This window comes from Oncorhynchus mykiss, chromosome 8 (genome assembly GCF_013265735.2).
Source record: "Oncorhynchus mykiss isolate Arlee chromosome 8, USDA_OmykA_1.1, whole genome shotgun sequence".
In the NCBI taxonomy this organism is placed as follows: domain Eukaryota; kingdom Metazoa; phylum Chordata; class Actinopteri; order Salmoniformes; family Salmonidae; genus Oncorhynchus; species Oncorhynchus mykiss.
The window spans coordinates 55871159-55897619 of record NC_048572.1 but is presented as its reverse complement, the minus strand read 5'-3'; the positions used below and the strand labels follow the sequence as shown (position 1 = coordinate 55897619).

Here is a 26461-nt window from a genome sequence, read left to right as displayed (position 1 = left end):
ATATAACTTTTAGTTAGGGCCCCTGGATTTTTCCTGACCATGTGACTTGACCATGAAAAACTCAGGGTGCTCGGGAGTGTTTGTAGTTTATCATAAGGATAAAGAGTTTTTCCTGGTCAACTCATGTCTCAGGGCAATATTTATCAGGTCGTTTCAAATAATTGGTCATCAAGGGATGTTACTAAGGTAGTGAGGAAAGGAGGCTGTTCAAAACCATTGGGACGCAACCTTCCCTTTTATTGTAATATTCAAGCTCTAACACTAGATGGCGGAAGTTACCAGCTCTGAATTGTGCACACGAGGTGAAACACATCCCACCCCAAACATTTTTTAAGACTATGGCCTTGGTTAATCCGTTTTGAATCTGATATCTAAAAGTCATTGAAGAATGAGTTCAAATTTGGTTGTTTGTTGGGTTGTTGCCCTTTTCGTTTGCATACATCTGTTGTAATAACTGTAATAACATTAGAATGTCTGGTGTTTACATTGAAGGGTGAGGAAAACAAACATTTACTTGGGAGTGTCTTCCTGAATAAAGCTGAAATTACACTTACAAAACGATACCATGATACAACTGTCACCACAACCACCACATAAGAACAAATGAAAAATAAAATGGTAAGAAAAGTATTAGAATTTACTGACCACGTGAAGGAGTTAACAAAGCTGGAGCTGAGGGTTTAAATCCCATGCTCGGTGGCACAATTCAGCTAACTGCCCCAGTATTCACTAAATTGGCATAAGAAATGGAAGATGTCAGGAATCTCTCACCCAAAGATATTGTGTGGAATAACAAACAAGCGAAAACCAGCTAACGTGACTGGATTGGAAAGCATTCTGCATAAAAGGAAACACACAAGGAAAGTTGAGGATGTTTTTGTGTTGTACAGCAATGAAGTTAGAGGTGGGTATTTGTATGTGTCTGTCTGTCTGCCTGAATCTCTCTCTTCAAGACCCTTAGGCTACTATAGCAAAATATGCATAAAAGGCTTAGGTGATCTATCTATTACCAGTAGCCTAGATATGCAACTCTGCCTCAATTCCCCTCTGCAATGATTACATGTATTTTGTGTTCAATGACAGATGTTTACATGAAAATTAACAATGAGTGCAGAGCTAGAGGGTCTACAATCGTTATATGTGTAGCACGTACACACACACGCTTCCAAAGCACCGTGTATTCATTCGGGTGTGCGCGTACTTCCATGCGTGCCACCCGTGTGAAAAATAGGTTTTTAGCACATTGGTCTGACGTCACTTGCATCGATCTTTTTGCATTTTCCTTCTCGTTGCACGTCGTTGTTGTCACTTGCAAAATATTCAATACTCTCAAGGAATACAATGCAATATTTGGATCATGTTTTTCCCACTAGATATCTAAATACTCACAACATTTTTTATTGTACCATTTGGTTTTGCGGTTTGCTTCGATAGTGATTTGGTGCGCGAGTGACTGGCTGCAGTGGAGCCGTTCATTCAACACAAGCGCGACACTTGGCGATGAAGCTGAAACCACCAGCTACAGAAGCGTAATCTCTTACATTGCCAAAATTACGGGCGGAATTAAATACAACTCTCTGTCTCCGGCCTCTCAAAGGAGAGACAGGAGGTTCATCATGTCTGCTAAAGAGAGACTAAAAGGGAAGGTGACCAAAGACAGCGTCACCTTGCTGCCTTGTTTCTATTTCGTTGAGGTAGGTGAGTTTTACCATTCCGCGACAGCTCCAATGCGCATTGAACCGCTGGCGCTGGAGTAGCCTAGAGAAACAATGTGTTTTGAATGAATATGCGGTGACTGACAGCGGAAATGTAACGAAATACAGCTGTATCATATTTTATGCACAACACCACATTGCCTACAGGTAGCCGCGCAGAATGTGTGGCAGTCACGGCGGCACTGTGTATTGGTATGGCAGTCACGTTGAAGGCTAGGATGAATGATGAGGCGGCCCTGAAATTACTTATTCAAGGTTAACGAGCTGGCGGTGGGGACTATCTTCATGTCTTTCTGTCATGTGTCATATAACAGATTCATACAGTAGCCAATCAACTGAAGTGTTGAACATGACAAACCATAAATCATTTCACTCTCATCTGAATAGTCACATCACTCTTGTTTCATATCTGTTTCATTGCTCATATAACTCAACACCCACATCATTTAGAGAGTGTTCATAAAAACTAGTTGGACTATGCAAAAATGACTCAAAGAATTAAACATGTTTAGCCTTGTTTGTTTTCTCCCAAGCAGGGATCATGAATATTAATATGCCATGCCAGTTTATACAGGCCTACTGTTTTAAACAGCCTGTTACACCCATGTCAAATATTCATGTAGCCAAGGGTTGATTCATTCATTAGCATTTTGTGTGATTCGAGGCCTAATCGTCAGAAAGGTAGTAATGGTACCTGCTGAATCTGGGAGTTCTCCATGATGGTGAAGACTGCTGTGTAGTTACAAAGCATTACTGTGGGTTTAGTGACGCTCCACCAAATATGTAGGCCATGTTTTCCATTCATTATAGATCGATTGATGATTAACTATAGATGATTACCTGAAAAAAACATCAGGTTGGTCTTTGAAATAATGGATTTTAGAATCAGAATCCAAATAGACATCATACAGAATATACAATATCGGAACACTAACCATAAAACATAAAACTCTAGAGTGTATTATAGGCTGATAACAGTGGGAATATACAATTTACAGATGGGAAATATCTAAATAAGCAGAGTTGCCTTGGCGAATACAGTATACAGTGTTGGGCCATTGCAATAGAGTGCAGATTGGTATTCGAGGTCGTTGATGACAAGGTGCAGTAATCGGCCCAATGCAAAGTCACTTAATCCCTATGAGCCTGATGGCCGGTTGATGAGGGCCACCGCAGGGGAGAAACTGTTCAGGTGGCAGGCGGTTTTGGTCATGAGTCTTTGAGAGATGGGGTGTCCGGGGTGGGCGGCGTCGGCGATGATCTGACCTACACGCTTACTTGTCCTGGAGGCGTGCAGGTCCTTGATGGAAGGCAGGTGACAACCGGTGACCTCCGCAGACCAGACGATGCGCTGCTGTTTGCCCTTGCAGCGGGTAGACGCAGATCCAAACCAGACGGTGATAGAAGAGGTGAGGATGGACTCCTTTGGTCACGTTTTCCCCCTATACTAGGCTATATGGCCTGGTTCTTGGATGGACACATTGGAGAGGGCTAGATCCCCATATTAAGTTGAACAAGCTTTCTCATGGGGCTTCTAAAGTACAGGCAGGAGGGCTGTAATGCAAACATGTCGTTGAGATGCAGAGGTTCCCTTCACTTTGTCCGTCAAGCAGATGGAAGTCAACACTGACTTCTTTGGTTTCAGTCACTATTGGAAATATATGCCCTATGGATATGAGTTGAGGATGAACAACATAAATGTCCTGCTAACTTGTGAGTTGGATGTGGCTCTGACTGTTTAACTGGCCACAACTCCATATTAAGAAGGTCTTTGTAATGTCTGGTATGCTCAGTGTATGTCTGGATTGGAGAATATGTGGGCCGTGCAGGCTTAAAGGCCCAGTGCCTTTAAGCACTGATGTTGGAGTTAGAGCTGTTTAAAAAGACCGCCTGAAATTTCAGCCTGTTTTGGCTGGGTGGACTTTTGGCCTGCCTGGTGACATCACCTGGAGTTAATAATATTTATATTATGTTAATAGACCTATAAGAAAGGAAGTTCCAAACCTCTCTGCCAATGACAGCTAGTTTTCAGTTTTCCCCCTCCCCACTCAGACCACTCCCAGACAGTCCTAGCAACATTTTTGATTGAGAAATTGCTCTTTACTAAGAAGCTATTTCTGTTTCTTATTGACCATTGTGATTGAAAGCAATCACAGTAAGGTACTTAATTGTTACCCGGAAAATATTTGATATTGAGATAAAAAAACGGCTGCATTGGACCTTTAACGGTCCAACTCATAACAGAGCTGGCTTTAGTTCAATAGTAGCCTCTGCCGAGTCCCCAACAACTGGACGGTCCGGTTTTCAAGGGAAATGGAAAGAGAGCCTGTGACGAGACTTCCGCTTTTGGACGCTAACAAAGCGACACTCCATCTTAACTCCTCCACATTTACTGGATTCATTGAACAGTGCACAAGAGAACCTCCCCCAACAGTTATTTTTCTTCTTCTGTTCAAGACCAGTATTTAGGGCAGGGGTATTAAAATCTTACCCTACGAGGTCCAGAGCCTGCTGCTTTTCTGTTCTTCCTGATCATTTATTGCACCCGCCTGGTGTCCCAGGTCTAAATCGGTCCCTGATTAGAGGGGTACAATGGGAAAAAAAGGCAGTGGAACTGGCTTCGAGGTCCAGGGTTGAGTTTGAGGGATGTAGGGGATCTAGTTTCACGTGTGTCTTTTATGGCTGCTACGTTAGGTTAGTTCAATAGTTCATTCCATTCTATACCATTCCATACCATTCTTGGAAGTAGTGACTGTAGTGGATGGCAATGCTAGTTTTGACCAAATGTGGGTTGCCTTCTCCATCCCCATAAATGCACAACATGTCTGATATCAGTAAAAAGCCAGTGGAAAGGTGAGTAAAAAATAAGATTAGAGTAATGAAAATGGAGAACCACACGGTGGTACAGAGTATCTCATTTTAGCACCATGGAGAGTTCTCTGCTCCAGCCTCTATTTCTTCCTCGGTTCATTTCTCTTTAGCCGATGTCGACTGTGTTTACTATGCTTGAGTAAGCATAAAGACGCTCAACGGGATATGAAGAACGGCTAACTCTTGTCTATGTGTGACATCAACAAGAAGGATTGCCCTGGGTAAGAGAGAGAGAGAAAAGAGAGAGAGAGAGAGAGAGAGAGTGAGTGATCATTGTAATATAAAAGTGTCATACCATGGGACTTAAATCACTGCCCTGGTGGCCCAGCCTGCTCTACCATGGGATTGAATAGAAGGGTATATCCACTGAAAAACAAAAAGTTATATCTCTACCACAACAACAAAAAAATCATTATGAAAAGTGGAAACATGTAAAGTGTAATCCACAAACTCAATTGATGTATAATATGTTGGTAAAAGGTATGGCGACTATTTATTCAGAGCCACGGTAAGGAAAGAAAAATGTGGCTGATAAACCATTGGTCGCTCGACCGGGGAAACTGTATTATTCTAACATAAATATTCAATGTGACACTGCATTTTTTAAATATGCCCTTGGGCGGGGAACAACCCACTGCCCCTCCTTCAGTCGATTTACATCGATGCTCCTTTACGATCGCTTAAGGACAGGCAAGATAATCGTGCAGATCATCGTTTAGTTAAGTTCTTTATGGAGCTCAATTAGTCAATTAACTGGTGGCATCATAGCGAGCAGAGAGCCTACACAGAACCTGGATTGCACTAATCGAACAGATGCAGGAACAGACTTGCACGGTAAGCTCTTATTAAACGAGCATGAGGTTGCAAAGTGCTATCAGTATGGTGGGCAACCAGGCAGCACAGCTCCTCAGGTGTTTGTTTGCGATTAGCTTTATACCCATCATTTTTTGGCAACTGTAAGATGCTTCGGAAATGAATGCATGTGGATGGATTGGATTGTGATGAACAATACGGTAGAAATTCTGGCACTGTGGCTTATAGGCCTACTCTATATATCTCTTCATCATCATTCATGTTATGGAAGGGGCTCAGTTGCTTCAATGGTCCTGTGACAACGCGGCTTGCCTTGCGTCCATCTACCCTACCTATTTATTACTAGCGTTAAGCTAAATATTATTCAACATTGTTGTGTTTGAAGAAATGTGCCGCTTCATTCACCTTTGCTTCTGTGTTTGTTTGGTTATACTGTCATGTCAATAACGTCTCACACACGAGCAGATGGTTTAAGATACGTTTCACAGTTCTCAGTTCACATGGTCCACGTTTAGCTATCATTAAAAGTAATAAATTACTCACTTTAGATATGTATATACATTTTTTAATGTATTTTTTTACCCCTTTTTCGCCCCAGTTTGTAGTTACAATCTTGTCCCATCGCTGCAACTCCGTACGGACTCGGGAGAGACAAAGGTCGAGATCCATGCGTCCTCCGAAACACGACCCCGCCAAGCCACACTGACACATTGCTCGCTTATTGAAACACTGCTCGCTTAACCCCGGAACCCAGCCGCACCAATGTGTCGGAGGAAACACCGTACAGCTGGTGACCCGAGGTCAGTGTGCATGCTCCCGGCCCACCACAAGGAGTCGCTAGAGCGCAAGGGGACAAGAACATCCCTGGCCGGACAAACCCTCCCCTAACCCGGACGACGCTGGGCCCATTGTGCACTGCCTCATCGGTCTCCCGGTCGCAACACAGCCCGGGATCGAACCCAGATCTCTAGAGACCCCTCTAGGACTGAAATTCAGTGCCTTATATCGCTGCGCCACTCGGGAGGCCACATATATATATATATATATATATATATATATATATATATATATATATATATATATATATATATATATATATATATATATATATATATATATATATATTTATATATATTTTTACATGCAGCAATTTTGTGAAATCATACAACAATTAATGTGTACTAGAGTGATAGAAAAATAACAGGAGCTAAAACAAGTATTCACTGAATACCACATTAGAATGTTGACAGGAAGAAATGTTCTAAGGAATGTTCCCTATTGTAGATCACTTTGATAGTGGTTGTCTGAACAGGAGAGTGGGAGGCTGGGTATCATGAATCATATTGTGAACCCATCCAAGAGACTGCTGCATTCCCAGTCACCTCAACTCATCCTCAGACATCAAGTGGGATTTGGGGACCTTTCAATCATCATGGCCTGTTTACCAATGGCATTATCAATTGAAACTCGAAACGTGAGCTTGCAGCAGCCTTTTAGAGATGTTAATTGTGACATTGTTTCCCCCATGTCCGATGTGTGCTTCCGATCCTAGGGGGAGGCAATGTGCCGCATTGGATGCCCATTCACATTGCCTCGTGTGGTGGTGCCACATTTTGGAGCAGGGGTTTAGTTTCTCTCTGTTGAGTACGTAAATGTACGGCCTCTGTATTGTTTCGGGCTTAGGGATTGTATGCTATTATTAGAAAGTGTAAATACTGTGATGTATTTTCAGAAAGATAATGTCACCTCTGTAGAAGTGAGTTGGTATGACCCATTCCAGGTAGGAGAGTTACCAACTAGGATACATGTTTTGACAGTTTGTTTCAGACCTTCAAGGGCTGGAGGAAATGGGTAGACCGCGGAAAATGTATCTGCGTTGTCCCTCTGCGATAGTAATGATGCTTGTTATGTGTGCAGCTTTAAGGTAAAGCAGCTGTCGGACACTGAAGTGTTTACCAGACAGTTACACACACACACACACCAATCCTGTATTCGTACGAGTCCCTCCTACTACAGTAACACCCCCACCAACAGAGAATGGTTGCTCTCACTGGTGTTACATCTGTAAATGCCATCACAGCCTCTGAAGATGCCTTTGGTCAGCGGTAAAAAGATAAACATTTCCCCTCAAATGTATTTTCCTTTGAAATTCTACGCTTCCATATATATATTTGTTTGGTTAATCAATAGTCCTCACGCATCCTCAGCAGCCTGCGTGCTATGCCATTCTGTTGCTGTTGTAATAATGTGTCATCCCCACTGCAAGGGGTACATGGAAACCGCCTGTGTGATTTCTGGAGAAACACATTTCTCACGGAGCTCTTGGGTTGTTCTGAAGTGGAGTGCACTACGAAGGAAGAATTCATGGGAAATCTACCCCATTGTAATCGCTGTGCTTTCATAAACCGCTCGTTTTGTGTTCTCCATGTTCACAGTTCGTGTTGTTGTGTTGGTTCTGTATGCACTATGCGGTGTGGTACACAGTGCTGTTGTGCTTGGGTAACAGATGGTTATCAACAAAGTGCTAGGCGGTAAATCTCTTAAGACTGTGGAATTCTGTCGGGATCCAATCACTCTTTAGCGCAATGGTGTTTCATATCAAACCAGTTATCATCATTGTATTCTCTATGTTTCTTAGTTTGCTAAATGAAGTCGCTAATTGGAAACAGGGGCCCCTTTGTGGCCCTGTCTGGAAGAGCATTGCTGTTTAAAAAGGCTAACATCTCAGTGCTCAGGAAGGATGTCATTTTGAAGAATAGTGGGTTTTATTTTGGTTGGCTTGTCCGACAGGGCTCTTATAGTAGTTTGCTTTCTGTCTGCTGCCTGCCATATGTTATCATGACAGCTTCTAACCTTTTCCCCCCTCTCTGTCTCTCATTTCTCTCTCTCTTCTCTTTCTGAAACATCTGCCTATTGCCCTCCTCTGTTTAATCTCTCTCTTTCTCTTTCTGTCTTCCTCTATCCTCCTCTCAACCTCATCTCTCTTCCCTACCATTCCCCTCTCCCCCTCCCTCCCCACTCTCTCCCTCCAGCTCCCAATCATGGCTTCCTCTGTGGTCAGCCTGTATTTCCTGGAGCTGACCGACGTGTTCAAACCGGTGCGGTTGGGCTACAGCTGCAATGACCGCAGTCTGAGTATGCCCTACATCAGGCCCGCTGAGGAAGTCATCCCTTTCCTCATGCTCTTCAGCCTGGCCTTCGCTGGACCTACAGCTACGGTCAGTATAACCACAAACCTCATTCCCTCGCTCCCTATTGGTTGCCTGAAGGGTCTAGCATCATAGCCTGTTTCCAGATCTGTTTTTGGCGTCTTACCAACTCCTAGTCACGCCAAACAATGACCATAGAAGTTGGAAAGACAGTACGATCAGATCTGGGACCAAGCTAGTGGCATCAGTGTGCTCTTCAATTTACTTTCATTCCGGTGTTAGCTGAACTCACAGTCAGTGTTCAACCAAATGTATTCTTAGGGGATCACTTCTTAGGGTTTAGGGCCTGTGCTGGAAAACTCACTCGGTCCTGGTTTACTCACTGTGTGTGTGCTTAGTCCCCCTCTAAGGGTTCCATATTCAGATTGTCAGCTAAATTCACTCTTCATGTTTCATTTCTAAGGGCTTACTCACGGCCAGCATGCCCTTAATCTTAGTGTGTTCCCTCCTAAGGGTTCCTCCACATTTCAGTAGTCACATATGGTTTATTCATGCTGAATGAGAGTTCAGGGAGAATCCAACGGGCTTACTTACACTGTCTGAGGTTCACTTCAAAAAGGTATGCCTTTTCATATCTTAGCATGCTCATTTACCTAGACTTACTATATCAGAAGGGTTTTCTCCCAACGGTATGTCACAATGTGTTTACTCATGCAGATGAATTCACTCCTAGGCTGTAGGATCACTTCTAAGGGTTCACTCACCCAGAAGTGTACACTCCCTAGGTTTTTTTCCCCCTTTACAGTGGATTTACCTTTAGGGTCTAGTAAAGAATAGGTTTTCATTGTTTTCAAATGTAATATCTCACTCTTCCAAAAGTGTTCTGTCTTTGGGCTTGTAAGGGTTTCAAGTGCCATCACTTTGCTAAAGGTCTTGGTTTTGGAATCGTTTCTTCCATAAAGATAACATCTATGGTGTTCTATCTATCGTCTCTTCTCTATATTAGACACTGCTCGTGTGAGAAAACAACAGACCTGAAGGTGTCCGCCATACAGTTTCCCATGGACCTTTTATGGAAAGTGTTGGCCTACACGTTCCAAAACATCTTCAGATTTCTCTGGTGAATAATTGCGTGTTAAATTCATACAATCCTTAGCATCACTCTGCTGCTGCTGCTCTCTCTATGGTCCTCAGCAAAAATTCCCCTGACAGCATCTCGCTCGGCGACACATTCTCTTTCTCTCTTTCGGCTGTTATCACCTAGGCAACCTGCGGGGTGTTGTGCTTCTTGCGGTGTCATGCTTTGTCTCTCAGACCCATACAGTTTGGCTGGCGCTGTCAGCTTCTATTGGACTATTGCCCACCTAGGGCCACTGGCTGAACATCAACACAGACAGACAGGCAGGCAGGCAGACAGACAGACAGACAGACAGACAGACAGACAGACAGACAGACAGACAGACAGACAGACAGACAGACAGACAGACAGACAGACAGACAGACAGACAGACAGACAGACAGACATCTCTCTGGTCCTGTGGTGATTTTTTGTTGTTGTTAAAGCCCTATAGTATCCTACTGCATGCTTTATTTAACAGGGCCCTTGGGGTGCTTAGAATGGCAGTTGGTTACAATAAAGCATAGCCATGATAAGGCCAAATATTGTTATAGGTGAAATTCACCTGCTAAAACCATTTATGGATTTTATAATACAGCTTTCCACTGAAGGGTTTTCTTGTGTTTTTTTAATACGTGCATGACCTGGTCTCGAGGTGGAAGCACACAGAGGAATCTACACCTGGTTTCTCTATTTAGGTTTCTTCTACTTTAGCTACATGACTACATTTATCGGACTATGTTACCAGCTTTGCAGTCCAAAATGAATATGGTTCAGATACTAAGCTGTGACTTGTACTGATGTTATTTTTTTTTAAGAAGTAGGTCACTATACATCTTAAGTATTATACACAAAAACTACAAGACGGCCATATAAGCATACAACAAATATTTTCAGTACAATGGCTAATGAGTCCGCCTCTAGCAACATGGGCTATGATGGTTAATGCAACTCCCTATCTCCCTCCTTGAGTCATTAACTTCATATTATCCCCCTTGTTTGAGATAAATCATATATATAGATTCTATAACATCAATATTCTGTAGCAGGAGATTATTGATGGACTATAAATCCTGCCTATTTAATTTGTTCCCACTCGCTGATCCTCTCATCATTAAAGTAAATGCAGGCAATAATGTATTTAATGTCATGTTCCTCCTACTGTGCCGAACGCACACTTTACATTATACAGTATAGGCTATACTGTAGTAATTGCTCCTAGAATGGACAATTGTAAACCGTTATAGAACGTTTAACCAATTTGACAACGGGTATTCATTTATTTAGAGGGCATGCCTGTGTAGCATGAATGTATCTCACTCTTCTAGAAGTGTTTTGCCCTTGGGCTTTTAAGGGTTCAAGTGTCATCATTTATTGGTTATGTTTGAAATGTGTATTTTGTCCAATGTCTTCTTTGTTGAAATTCCATTTTTTTTTATGGGTGATTCTTCTGCCAAAACAAATTTCACCCCTTTAGGATTCTGTTTTCTACCACGACTTTTACAATTTGGAGATTGAACACACTTTTCCAGTGTTTCACACATACACATTCACAAATGTGTTGTGTGTATGTGTTCATTATTATTATTATTATTATTTGTTTTGAATAATTTTTGTAGGGGCTTTAATATTGCAAATAGATTGTGGCTTCAATCATTGTACAGTAATTGTCTGCATTCTTTCCAATCCCCCACATATATATTTTTTAACAAATATAAATATTATTTTAAATATGTACAGTGCATTCAGAAAGTATTCAGATCCCTACACTTTTTTCAACATTTTATTTTTGGGAAACGGTTATTGTGATTCATCCTATACTGTTCCGAACATCATTACCTCTTAGCAACAGATGTGGGATACATACACACACTCTCCCCACCCTTCCCCCACAAACAACCACAAGCTCAGATGTTCAACAGTTGTTCCATCCTCGAACCCAACTCAAGAGAAGACTTGACGTGCGAATGGATATACAGTCGCAGCTGTTTGAGAAGGCATGCAACATTGAGCAAGAATGGGGAGGTTTTCAAGTCCTAGCTGAAGGAGCTCGGATACACCCCTTTCCCCTGAAACACACGCACGCTGGTCCCCCGTTGTGACCATTTTCCCAAGCATCTCTGAGCATCTCACATTCTGTATGTGTTCATACATAATTGAAGTTATCCCCTGGAGTTTTCTCCATGTCGATGTATTCCTCTTTCTCATACAGTCTGTCATTGTATGGTGTTTCCCACCTGTTCTCATGGAGTAGATATTTCCCCCCGCTGCTTAGATGGTTCAACCCAGATGTACAGTGTTTCCCCAACAGGGTAATTTGTTTCTCACCCCGCAGGTGAGATAGTACGTGCCAGCTGTCGTGGGGAGTTTCCCACGCGGGTCCTGTGGTTTGTCCCAGCTGTGGTCCTGTGTAGTAGCCAATCTCTACCTTAGCATGGCACTGGGAGCCGTGGAAGGTGTCAGACTGTAGTAGCTGCCTCTCAGGCAGCCAGTTAGTGTAGCTGCCTCAAAGGCATGTAGTTATTTTAGCTGCCTCAGGTGGTGGAGCAGCCCTGCATTCACTTTAGCCATCTCTCCTTCACTAACAGATGCTGCTATCCACTGAGATTATGAATACATTATCTGTCAGTGTTACCTAATACATTTCTAGTCAATTCAGGAGCAATCCTATGAATAAATTATTTGGTCCAATTATTCAACATACAGAAACTGAACTAGGATGGACCCCAAACCTGGTCTGTGTTAATTAAACCCTCCCTCTGTCTGTCCTTTCTGTCGAATCTCTTCTTAGATAATGATAGGAGAAGGTATCCTGTATTGCTGTCTGTCTAGGAGAAAGACTGGGGTCAAAACAGAGGCCAATATCAATGCAGCCGGCTGCAATTTCAACTCGTACATACGGCGTGCTGTTCGGTTTGTTGGTAAGTTTTGGTATTTTCTCAATTGCGAGGTCTTGAAAACATAATGGCGGTATCTAACTTCACAACACTGACACAGCTGTGTAGCGAACACCCACATTTTCTACATAGTGTTTTGTCTTGTCTTTTGGTGATTAGCTGAGTAATACCTCCCTTGCTCTCCCACTTCCTGCCCCCCCCCCCCCCCCATCACTCTACCAGGGGTCCATGTATTTGGACTGTGCCTGACGGCTCTCATCACTGATATCATCCAGCTGTCGACGGGCTACCACGCCCCATACTTCCTGACAGTGTGTAAACCCAATTACACCACGCTCAACTTGACCTGTGACGACAGCTCCTTCATCACAGAGGACTTCTGTTCTGGAGGAGCAGACCCAGCCGTCATCGACGCTGGCAGGTCAGAGTGCTGATCTAGGATCACGTTTGCCATTTAGATCATAATTAAAGATTAGGACTGGTGGAGGGGAACATTGTCCTAGATTTGAAGGGGAAACGTAGGAGAAACTTCACCCTGGAGTTTGTAAACACAGGCACTGAAATTGTGCACTGCAAGTGGCACGCAACGTCGTCTATAGTGGGCCGCCACAGATGGCCATTAGCATATCTCTCCAATGTAGTATATACAGAAGTTTCACACATTATTACAGCGAACACCTTTCCCCGCCAGTAAACCAACAACATGCCTACTGTACATCTATCTGTTGTTCATATACTCTACATTGGAAAGCTATGTTACGAAATGCTAATTTGCAATGTTAAGAATAGCGCTAGCTTGCTAAACAACACCCACACTAGCCTCTACCTCAGGAGTGACTCACCACCAGTCTGAGGCATTCGTTTGTTAAAGGCACTTAAAGGAAATAATCACCCATTTTAAATGTTATATCGGCCTGCTTGAACGGCAACACATGTAGCTCGGATACACATGAAAACATGAAATGACCCTGGGAATTGATAGGACATCGCTCAGAGAAGCACAAATACAATATAACATAAAAAAATGGGTGAATCTTCTTTACTTTAATGTCTCCACTCTCTCCACCAAGTTGCTTAACTTAATAAATACTGTGTCTGACTCACTGTACAATGTAGCTGTCCTAGCTACGGTCTGCCGGTACAGAAATAAAAAGAGAGCAAGGAGAACCGGAGATGCTGTTCCTACAGCCCACTCAGTTCATCCCGGTGCACTTACGAAACAGGGAATGTGTGGCAGATCTGCCTGAACCCACACACAGACCATTGCAACTGAGTATTTCACAGCTATCATTTTCAGCTCTTACCGAGGCTGTCAGTTTCTGTTTACTCAATATGCGGAATCTGTACTGTGTGTATTCTGTTCCGTCCAGCCTCTCAGGAAGGGAAGTAGGCCTGTGCACATCTGCATGGAGATAGGCCCCTTTGTAATCCTTGTTAGAAGGTCCCTCAGTTGTCAGATTAAACATTGTTGATTTTCTTAGGATTAGCATATGTTTCAAGTCCTTTAAGGGTGCAGTTTTTGTATTGTATAAATGATGTAGGCTATGGAATACTTTAATAGGCAAGTGAGTCTGGAGGAGGACCATAGATGAATGACGGCTACAGCACAGTAGGTATGTGCTGCTCCTGAAGTCTGATTGTCCGACATTTTTAATAAAGTGAATTAACAGCTGTTTGTTGACTTTATTCCTCGGTGGCAAGCTAATGCAGGCTAGGGATGTGACAATAACTCGCAATGCTAATGCTCAAACTGCTCAAAATATGGTCAGTGATTTGTGGGGCAAATATAACCAACTCATTGCTGTGGCAAATCGATCACGGGTTGCGCCCTTCACGGTGGATCTCCCTTCAGTCCGTCTCACCGTCTCTCAAGCGGAAGATAAAAAAATGACCGTCTCCCTCTCCTGTCGTTCCAGGAAGTCCTTTCCCTCGCAGCATGCCACTCTGGCCGCCTTCGCTGCTGTCTACGTCTCTGTAAGTAATCCAGCTACAAGCACACATACACACACACACACAGACGTACACACACACACACATCCTTCTCCGCAGCCTAAGGCCTCTCTACAAACAAGAACAATTTGTCGAATCCATAATGCAACTGGATATATGGTAAATAGATAACTGTATAGACGATAGCTGAATTATTAGCTGTACGCCATCCATAGTAGGAACTCGCCAGTTGTCAGACAAAACTCCCTGGCTGTGGCTGAAATCTGTCTTGCCTGCTACTTACTAAAACGGCATACTACATACTGCATACTACATACTCATACTACATACTACATACTATTTAGAACATACTGTTTGGTAAAACTGAATGCAGTATGCAACAAATAACAGCATACTATATAATACATCTATACTGTGAAGGCATCATCTAATGTGCAATTGTTACCGGTCATTCGTTCATTTTTGTAGAGCGAGTCCCATATTCTGATTATCAGCTGTTGTCAATCGCACGTGGATCTGAAAAGATGATCCTCTTCCTCTATAGTGTGCAGACAATTCTACTAGATAATTAACCGAAATGAGTATGACATCCTGGCATTTAAAGAATGCATATACTTTAAAAGTTTATATTTTCGCATACCCAAAATGCCTACTATTTAGAATGTAAGTATGGTGAGTTTTCCGACAAAACTTCCACAGTTGTCAGTTGGCGACTTCCTAATATGGATGCCTGAGTAATGGCACACTGAGTCTCCTCTCTCCTCCAGATGTACTTCAACGCTACGCTGACGGACTCCTCCAAGCTGCTGAAGCCCCTGCTGGTCTTCACCTTCATTATGGGTGGCATCATCTGTGGCCTGACCCGCATCATCCAGTTCAAGAACCACGCCATCGACGTCTACTGTGGCTTCCTCATCGGAGGCGGGATCGCCGTCTACCTGGTGAGATGCTCTAGTAGATCTCTAGTTGATCACTGATCTTCTAGGTCTTGGTCCGGGGAGACTAACTGGTGACACTCGACGACTGTAGATCTGGGTCTGCGTATGGAAGAGAACCCTATCCCCTATAAAGTGCACTACTTTTTCTGGCCAAAAGAAGTGCACTATATAGGGAATAATGTGCCATTTCGGACACTCCAGGCTCTTGGTCCTGGAGACTGACAAGAGGTGCAGGTTTTTGTTCCAGTCCATGTTGTAACACACCTCATTCACCTTGTAAATGAAATAACATGCCAAATTGATTTAGTTGAATTAGGTGTGCAAGTATCATGATGGAACAAAAGCCTGCATACCCGGTGGGTCACCTGGACCAGGATTGAAGAACACTGATCTGAAGATTCATCTCATTGAAGCCATTCTTTCTAATACTAGAGCACACCTCTGATATAGCTAGCCTCTCATCTCCTTCTGGCATTTTAGAAAAAATAAGGTGCTATCTAGAAGCTAAAACAGTTCTTCGACTGTTCCCATAGGAGAAACCTTTGAAGAACTATTTTAGGTTCCAGGTAGAACCCTTTTGTTTCCAGGTAGAACCCTTTTGTGTTCCATGCAGAGCTCTTTCCACTGAGGGTTCTACATGGAACCCAAAATAGTTCTAACTTGAAATAAAAAGAGTTCTACCTAGAACCGAAAGGTTCTCCGATGGGGACAGCCAAAGAACCCTTTTGGAACCATTTTTTTCTAAGAGTGGAGCCTCTAGGAAAAGGTGCAACTGTCTGTCTGTATATTGATGGATGTAATGAATAGTGGCATGTTTTGCTAGCTTGTTTGTTGAGTCTGTAGTGCTTTTGTAAATGGGGTTCCAGAAATCCAATTACCGGCATGCTGAACAGAGCAGGATGCACTAGTTTTGAGCAATATGATTCATGCTGTTGTATGAGGGTGTCAATGTTTCAACATTATTCAAATACTGTTGGCTATAATTAGGCTACATGGTAATGGATATGTCACCAAAATGAAATGTGCATTGAATTAGCTTAATGGGCAGCATCAGAAATACATAACATGATTACGATTGGTAAAGATACTGTGCATTTGCTCAAATCCTTTTCAGCAATATGCGACAAAATATTGGATTTTCATGGTACTGGATCATGGACATGTATAAATAACAGACATGCACATCCCACAAACATTCATGTCACACCACCTACACCCACCCACACAATATCCTCACATTGAGGAATATTAAATCAGAAGTGCTTGAGGCTATGATGTGGCTATGATCGTGCCACTGACAATTTACCACGACAGTAATGCAGTTGGCTGCTGCATTATCTATGACTCAGTGACTAAGACATGTCACATGACCAGTGGCACACCAAATCCACTGACACAATCGTGCAGACCTCATGTTGAACGAATGGCTCTTTGCCCTTGCTTGTTTTTTTAAAAATGTTTTTTGTCTTACATATGTTCACTGAATGATGCTTGATTGTGTACTAATGTCTGTCTACAGACGCCTAAGACAATTTTAGACAGTTTATAGGTAGATACAGATATATTAGGTATAGATAGGTAGGTAGAGGTAGCTCAGGATTGTAGTTCAACCTATAAAGAATGCTGTCATGGTCTGTCCTCCCTTCAGGGTCTGTATGCAGTGGGTAACTTTCAGCCTACTCGGGACACGTCCAGACAGCAGCCCCAGCCTCCCCCGCTCCGTGAGCCCCCCAGGAGCAACACCGTGCCCAACGTCAGCCAGAGCGCAGGGCGCCACCTGCAGCCCAACAGCCTCAACAGCATGAACAGCCTGAACAGCATCAGCACCACCGATACCCTCACCGCCGCCCGTCCCGCGACCCTCCTGACCCGGGTCCCCTCCTGCCGCGAGTCCAGCTCCCTGAACAACCTGAAGAGGGCCAGTGCTGATGTGGAGTGCATCACCTCGTCAAGCACGCTGTGTAAACAGGACAGCTTGGTGACCTTTAACAGTAGCACGTTACCCAGGTCGCACGGCGGCTCGCTCCCCGAAGAGCACCGGGTCCCGCGCCGCCACGCGAGCATCCACGCCTCCATGGACTCCACGCGCTCCAAGCAGCTGCTGTCGCAGTGGAAGAGCAAGAACGAGAACCGCAAGTTCTCACTGCAGGTGATGGACAGTGGGGTGGTGGTGGGACGCCACCATTCAACATCCTCCTCCTCCTCGCCCCAGAGGACCATGGAGCTGAGGTGCAGCTCTGAGCCGTCCGCCATGGGCCTGGAGGCGGAGCTCCGTGCTCAGGGCCACATCCCCGCCCAGTACATGAAGCTGGCAGCTAGCATCGTGCCGCTGTCCAACCACCTCCCCCACAATGGGGGCAGCAGCGGCCTGGCCGCGGGGGCCCGCGTCTCCATCCAGTCCCGGCCAGGCTCCTCCCAGCTGGTCCACATCCCCGAGGAGACCCAGGAGCACAACAGCAGCACCTCCACCAGGGAGGATGAGGATGACGAGGACAGAGAGGATAGCTATGTCGGCGGTGGGATCCCTGGCGGAGGAGGCTCGGCGCGCTCCAAGTGGCTGAAAGTGGCCAAAGAGGGCGCCCTGTGCAGGACTAATAGCCTAACTAACCAGCCGCGCATCATGCAGGTCATCACCGTGTCCAAGCAGCAGGGTCTACTCCAGCACGGCAGCCCCAAGAGCTCTGAGGACGGTAGCGTGGTCAGCTGCACAGGCTCCATCCATTACAAGGCCCTGACAGACCAGGAGCCGGGCCAGGGCATCGTAAGGGTGGAGGCCCACCCGGAAAACAAGCCTGTGATCAAGCCTCCGGACGGCAGTGGCTCCTGGAGGTGGAAGCCGCAGGAGCAACGGGGTAGCATCCGCCAGTCCTTTGAGCTCAACGACCTCAACCGCGACTCGGAGAGCTGCGACTCGCTCAAGGACGGCTACGGCTCCATCGACGGGAGGATGAGTCAGACGGGTACGGACACTGGCAGCGAGCGGGGAGGGGGTCACCCCTACGTGCACCACCCACACTACCACCACCACCACCACCACCCCCACCAGGGCATCACCACCATCCGTGTGACCCCTGTGGAGGGACTAAGTGGAGTGGGCAGCGAGGCCGCCTCCGAGACCCTTTCCATCGCCTCCAGTCGGGAGTCCACCCTGCGGAGGAAGGGCAAAATCATCCTGCTCCCGGATAGAGGTCCAAGTCCGGACAACTCCAGGAACTATTTCAAAGGTGCCTCCCAAACACCGCCCCCCACCCTGGGTCTGGCGTATAGGGAGTGAACAGCTGCACAGTCAGCACTTATTCTTACCATTCCCCCTTACTGCCCATGTGGTGGTCCTATCTGTCCCCCCCCCATGAGTGGCCTTCTACACTGGATCTAGTCTGGACCTCACAACAAGACCAATGAGAACATTCAGCTCATAAACGGCTGTATATTATCAAACCCGTCATGGATTCAGTGGAGTTAGCTGGGCTGGATAAATTGTCCTATGGTCATATAGTTCATTAGAGCTATCTTAGTGTGTCTGGTCCAGGAAGGCCACTGTACAGTACATAGGGGTTTCTCCATTACTCAATAATCTGATCCTTCTTCATTTTTCGCAGTTGTTTTACTGTTAGACCTGGTTTGATAGGACCGGGGCTACCTTTATTGCTGTGTGTTCTTTGAGAAAATGAAACTATAGCACGCACAATAATCCTTTAAGAATGCAGGAGACGCTGGATAATCGCCACAAGGTCATTTTGCGCACACTTTTCAACCCTCCTTTCATTACATTAACTTTGATCCATTTGAGAAGCACAACTTCTAACTCTTTTTATATAGTGGCTAAAGTGGTTTGAACTAGGAATTTGATACTATTTTGTTATCACCCGGCAAGAGCCTTCGATGGCAATAAACCGTGCAAGTTGTTTATTAAGGGTGCGTTCGTAAATTCTCTCCGGAGTGCCAGAGGGTGCTCTGAGTGCGTTCGTAAATTCAGAGCGTTGTCAGATTGTCTGTTTGTACATTCAGAGCGTTTCACTCTCGGAGCGTTCAGAGCGCACACTGAACGCTCTGGCCGAGGAGTAGAGTTGGCAGTCAACGGCAGTCAATCACCCAAGCTAACTGGCTAAAGTTAGCTAGCTTGCTAGCTACTTCCAGACATAAATGAGAGAACAGCTCACTCTGACCATTTTACTCACCCTAGCAGAGCTGGTTAGGCTGTTTATGTTATCCAGAGCGTTGATGACTGTAACTGTGCTGCTGGCAACAATTTAGTAACGCTTTTTTTTGCCTATGTTTACTGATACTGGCCATATTCAACAGCTGTTGAGCGTTCATAAATTCATCAGTTATTCTGCTCTCTGGCACACTCTGACGAGAGTGCTCTGAAATCTGAGTAGATAGCCAGAGTGAATTTTATGAACGCACCCAAAGTTGATAGACATGATGTTTTGTAGGCTTTTTCCATTGACGATCTGTTCTCTTTCTCAGCATATTAATATCTCTGTGTAATGTGACTGTCATAGTGTGTTGCACTGCATAGCAACTGCATAGTAAATGCATAGCAACTCTAGAGGTGCTTTTCATAATACAACTTTCATACATATAGTGCTCTGACAATTGTGAAAATAAATGTTTCTATTTTTTTGCTATGTACTGTACATATTTATAGTACTCTGATTGTGCTGACAACAATATTCACATGTCCTCATTTGCTTTTTGCTAATTATTGATAGTCTATTTTACCAGAGATGTGTTTATTGTTGTTTTTGGAACTTTAGCAGGATATGCATTGATTTGGCAGGTGATTTATAAAAGAGCGATGTTTTGAGAAATCACCAAATGTTATCACTGGGGTTAGAAATCCCAGTAACTCTCCCAAAATCCCCAGGTTTTTCAGAAGTCGTGAGTGGATATCCTTCTGACGCTGGGATTCTTACAACCAGGATTTCTGGAAAACAGTATATCATGCTTTCTTTTTTTTTGCTCACAGTGGTATACAGTGGCAAATACTGTATATTAATAGATGAACAGGGGCAGTGCATACAGTGTGTAAGATAATTGATTAGTAGGGGCAGTGGGTTAACTATGTAAGATAATTTATTAGTAGGGGCAGTGGGTTAACTATGTAAGATAATTGCTTACTAGGAGCCTTAATTTAAAAAAACATTTCTTAAAGATGGGAAATTCAAGAAGGACTTTGAGTCTTTGTGTCCTTTGTTGCCTTTAAAATAAGTATACTAATAAGTATTCGCTGTTTTGATAAATATTTTGATAAAGTACCCTTTTTCCTATCAGCTCATATAGCCAACTAAAATCTATAACTGCTGTACATGTTGTGAATGCTACTCACTTTGCACTCAACTCATTTTCAAGTAAATGGATCTATTGATGAGTGCCATAAAAAGGAAACCACTCTCGGGAGAGGCTTCACTTCCCAACCCATTGCTATGCGCACACCAATTGGTCTAATTATCCGGTTGATTTTCCAGATTGGACAATGTGACAGCCAAGCCTGTACTGTGGACTTTGGTTGTACTGTTAGATTAAATTAAATCATACATTCGTCTCCCTTGGGCTATAATGTACAGTGTACGAGTCACGACTGAATCCCTGTTTATAGCTGGTTCTAACATGCGTCCTTTCTTGATCTTGTTCACATTCTGACTGTGCATTGTGATTGGATAGTGATCAGATCTTTCAGCCCACATCCGGAGGTAGTCAGGTACACATAGGTGGTCAGGCACACAAGTATAGACAGATGTGGACAGTTCAACCATTTTAAATCATCGTTATCTCGCCCTTTAAAATCATTGACAGATGTCAATATGTGTCTTAAAATAAATAAATATTTTTTTGAAAGAATAGCAGTCAAATAATTTACATACAGGGAGGAACCAGGAAATCTGGTACCAATGCAGACACAGTGGACGGATTAGGCTTTTCACATCGGATATTTTTCAGAGGTGATCTGATTTGTCAAAAGACCAATTTGTGAAACAAAGATCAGAACTGGGCTACCTGTGTAAATGCAGCCTTTGAGACATTTTAATACCACATTAGATGCATTTCTGAAAATGTGGGCACAATCAGAGTGTGGGCAAGACCAGCACTAAGAACGCATGTTAGCGCCAGGTATAAACAAGTCTTGAGAGACGAGGTTGTATAATGCCAATACCATCCCTCTCCCTCCCACAAGAGGAATAGTAAACAAGTGAGTCATAATCGGTCGAAAGCAAGTTTATTATAGTAAACTAAAACTGAAACCAAAACTAATCATGAAAAAACAATTTAGTAAAACAAAATTAACAAACCTGTTTTGAAAAACTAAAACTATACTGAAACTATTATCTTTGACTCCAAAACTAACTAAAATAAAGCATCATGAATTGTGTCCAGTTTTATATTTTTTATTTTTTTACAAACAAATTGGGTGGTAAATGCGTCCAGGAGATGGCGACGTTTCAAATAGGCCTAGCTTGTGAATCGCTACAGAGAGGAAGAGGCGAAGCGAGAGACTTGAATCTACCCCAAAATCTGTCCATGTGGAAAAAAACAGACAGAAGCAGAGGAAGTGGGGATTTATTTGTATGCAGCTGTCAAATTTGGTCAAAACACATTTGAATTGCTAATTTGCTGTGTGAGGCTTATTTGATCGAATAGCCGTAATGTTTATATTGTTAAGTGGACTCACGTGGAATTCCGACAACTTTGAGAAAAACAATTTTGCAGTGATGAAAAAAGTACCCAGTAGTCATACTTGAGTAAAAGTAAAGATACCTTGATAAAAAATGACTCAAATGACTCAGTGAAATGGTGGTGGATCTTTGATGTTATGGGGCTATTTTGCTTTCACTGGTCCTGCGACCCTTGTTAAGGTCAACGGCTTCATGGCATCATTTAGCCAAAAGCCTGGTTGTCTCTGCCAGGATGCTGAAACTTGGCCACAAGTGGATCTTCCAGCAAGACAATTACCCCAAGCACACATCAAAATCCAGAAAGATGCAGTCCATAAGCACAGACAAAAAATATCAAGGATCTGGAAGGATTCTGTATGGAGGAATGGTCTGAGGTCCCTCCCGATGTGTTCTCCAACTCATAAAATATTTGAGAAAAAGGATCAGTGTCATAATCTTCGAACACTATCACTAGCTAAAAATAGTCTAGGTATTCTTACATGTACAGTACTACTAAATGTAAAAAGCACTGGTGTAAACATACTCTAGAGAAAGTTTCCTATCACCGTATGTTTTGCTATTCCAGATCTTTCGCTATTCCTTTTTTTACATTGAGATTGATTTAATAATTTCTAATAATTTTATTGAATAATTTAAAACTAACCTATGACCTTAAAAGTCACCTTATGTATAACTGCCTCCCAGTTGCAAGAAGACGACATCCCAAAAAAACACCCCCAAAAAACTATGCAACACAAATGGCTCCTAGCCTCCCATGCATGCTGTCTGTCCCTAACACTAAAACTGAAACTAAGGGCTCTATTAAATCCATAGCGCTGAAGATCCGCTATATAGCGTGATTGACAATTTAAGGCAACGTTCCCCGCGGGCGCGGCGACTGCATTCACTGTAAACGTTGCATATGTCGGCTCAATCGGAAATGACCTTTACATTTTAACGTGGATCTTCGGCGACACTCTGGCGATACGGATTGAATCCAGCACTAAATAATATCAAAACAAAATATAAATATTTTTATACAACTCAAAACTAAATCAAAACTAACAAATCAGGTCGGAAAACGAACTGAAACTAAGCTGAATTTCAAATAAAAATGTCAAAACTAATAGAAATAAAAGTGAATATAAACACACAACTATTACAACCTTGATCTAAAGTACAGAAGTGAAAAAATAACATTACTTTCACTACCACTGGTTAGTGGCACTGTAACTATCACACCTGATCTATATGTGTGTGACATGCTGCCACTGAACAAGACTATTGTTCAAGGACAAATAATCAATGATTTATATCCAGTTTGTTGTGTACAAAGGTAGAACCATTCAGCAATCTATAAATGTAAGTAGGGTGTGTATAGTACGTATATTATAGTAGGCTGATACCTTTACAAAACTGTGCCAAGAGCTTACTGCACATATACAGCAGGGGTCTCAAAGCCATTTCGCCGGGGACCACGTTCTCTTTCAACGAGGTTAAATCAAGGTCAGACCGCATTAAATACGTGTGTGGCCCGTGGGCCGCCAGTTTGAGACCCCTGACATGAGTGTTATGCGTAAAGAACACTATCTACTTATGAAGTAACATGAGATATCTACCACAGTATCATTTTTTTAATTTTTTTTTTTACAGTGGTCATGATATGTCAGTCGCATTTGGATTGCCAAGATAAGGAATGTAATTCAGTTTGTTTGTGTCTGTACACAATATGAACGTAAGATGTATTAAATGAAGATGTTGTTAAAAATGTCCATCGATAATCACGTTTTTTTTGTGTGTGTGTGTGTGTGTTTTTCTTTTCAGTGACACTGAATTGATATTATATAAATATTCTACATATTTTTTATGTCTCAAAGGGTATATTGGAAGCGACAGCTTAAGGGGAAAATGTTTCATATTTGCCTGTGTACTTTCATGATGGCTTTAAACTGTGGTCATATCTGCATGGTCATTTTGATATGTACTGTATCTAAAGGCTTATTTTTTTGTATATGACACCTTTTGAAAGTTCTGGCTGGTACCTTGATTTATACCTACTCAATTGATCAATCAATCAACCAATTGATTAACTCTGAATTATTTCTATCACTGTAAATACAATATTTGTAACTTTGCCATGCAGACAATGTTGTTAGGAAAGCATATCTACAGAAATAAAATCATGTTTGGCAGAAGATGTTTTGATGTTCAATAGACTGAGGATGCATTTGTACAGAGTTGAGATTATAGAAATGGAATCTATAATAATCTAGTCATTCTATTTCTATGGTCGAACTGACAGTTGGCTTTATTATACATCTGCAACGTTGGCCTGTGCACATTCAGAACAGATGTGGTGATTGGCAGATAGCTTTGTGGCTAGCGAAACAGAAGCCTCAGTCAGAAGTCGCTCTTATTTAGAGGGTCGAATTCCTATCATTGTGTATAATGATACCACCAGACATACTCTGTATTCCACATTCTAAATACACTCTGTATTTCACTATTCTATGGAGTTGACTATGTCTAAATATTGAAATAAATGTTTGATTATCAAACTAGATTGTTTGTTGATGGTGATATCTTTTTCTGTCTCATCTGTGTCACAGAGACGCATAGTGATGTCATCTTTGTATTGCATGTATACATTGTGATGTAATGGTATATGTAATGGTATATGTAATTTCCCTGTGTCACAGAATCATATGTTGATGTAGTTCTTTGGTAGGGGTAGAAGTAGACCGTGATGTCCTTTATCTGTGTCACATACTGTATGCTCATAGTGATGTCATTTCCCTGTGTCACAGAGGCACACTGTGATGTCATGTCTCTGTGTCACAATGGCATATTGTGATGTCAATTCAGTATCACATACTTACAGTTGAAGTCGGTAGTTTACATACACCTTAGCAAAATACACTTAAACTCAGTTTTTCACAATTCCTGACATTTATTCCTAATAAAAATTCCCTGTGTTAGGTCAGTTAGAATCACCACTTTATTTTAAGAATGTGAAATGTCAGAATAATAGTAGAGAGAATGATTAATTTCAGCTTTCATTTCTTTCATCGGCCTCTGCATTCCATGACCCCAATGCCCATACTGATTGTTCGCTGCCATAACATCCTATACTCTTTATAATTAATAGAATTGCTGTATAGATGATACACATGGGTGTGCAGGCATGTGATGTTGGAAAGTGACCTAGTTATCATGGGGGAGAGGGAGGTCTTAAGTAGGGCAGAAAGTTGACCTAAATTGAAAGGGAGAGCTCCTGCTCCTCGTCAGCTTAAACAGCATCCCCGAGAACCAAAAGGGAATGTGCTGAGGGATAAAAGAGAGAGACAGACCGGTGGTGGAGAGACTATGAGAGAAGAAGAGACAGAGCGAAAAACAGGGGCTAGCGTTTGAGATGCTTCGGTGGGAACCAAGGAGTAACACATGAGTTGGAGACTGGCCACTGCCGCTTTAGAAGAGAGGCAGAAATCAATGTACCTCTTAAGATGTCTTAGGGACATTATCAAATCAAATCAAAATGTATTTGTCACATGCTTCGTAAACAGCAGGTGTAGACTAACAGTGAAACGCTTACTCAAGGGTCCTTTTCCAACAATGCAGAGATAAAGATACATTTAAAAAAAAACTATAATAATGACACAAGAAATAAATATACAGTGAATAATGAGTAAAAATCACATGGCTATATACAGGAAGTACCAGTACCGATCCCATTTCTAGCAGATAAATGCACCAGACGTTCTCAACTGATGGAACAGACTAGAGTTCTGAAGATGGAATGAGAAAGGGACTTATGAAGGAAAGATAATAGGCCCTGTCATGATGTCACTCCATGATGGAGCACTAGGACAGGTAGTGGGGCTTAGGGACAAGGAGGGGGTTCTGTGGTGGAGCGATATCAGGCACTGTGATGAAACTCTGCGACAGAGCAATAGTAGGCCCTCTTATGGAGCTAAGGGACGGAGTGATAGCTGCCCTTTTTAAAACCCCTGAAACCATTATGCCAATTGAGATTAGAAAATTAGAAAACATTTTCCAGTGTGAGAGTGGATGGCCTTCAGTTTGATAAACATACACTTCAAGTTCTGTATTCTACCATGTTTTTTCCCTTAGATACAGTAAATGACATAGCAACAAGACAATTGTAAACAGTTCATGTATTTTCAATTGATGTCAATAGCCTTGATTGATCCTGTATCACTTAAAATATGTTATGAAGACTCAATGATTCATTGCAGTACTGATGAAATACACAAAGGGTACTGGTGTAGTCTAAATCATATATTCACGTTTCAGATGGATTTCAAATAGATAATTCTGTCAGGGCCAGTACATGA

At 42.8% G+C, this 26461-nt stretch overlaps 1 protein-coding gene across 1 annotated transcript; it reads left to right on the top strand.

Annotated features, from left to right (window-relative positions):
• Window positions 1-1277: 1277 nt before the first annotated feature.
• LOC110530179 (phospholipid phosphatase-related protein type 4) lies at window positions 1278-24667 on the top strand. Its single transcript, XM_021613047.2, has 7 exons — window positions 1278-1694; window positions 8432-8617; window positions 12457-12586; window positions 12785-12983; window positions 14479-14536; window positions 15280-15453; window positions 17099-24667. The coding sequence occupies exons 1-7, from the start codon at window positions 1617-1619 to the stop codon at window positions 18722-18724; spliced, it is 2451 nt and encodes an 816-aa protein (XP_021468722.2). The 5' UTR covers window positions 1278-1616; the 3' UTR covers window positions 18725-24667.
• Window positions 24668-26461: the final 1794 nt, after the last annotated feature.

Bases quoted from the DNA above. Each gene is read 5' to 3' on its own strand.
- LOC110530179 (XM_021613047.2), top strand. From the start codon at position 1,617: ATGTCTGCTAAAGAGAGACTAAAAGGGAAGGTGACCAAAGACAGCGTC. The intron at 8,618-12,456 runs GTCAGTATAACC...ATCTCTTCTTAG, and splicing joins TCGCTGGACCTACAGCTACG to ATAATGATAGGAGAAGGTAT. The intron at 12,587-12,784 runs GTAAGTTTTGGT...TCACTCTACCAG, and splicing joins GCGTGCTGTTCGGTTTGTTG to GGGTCCATGTATTTGGACTG.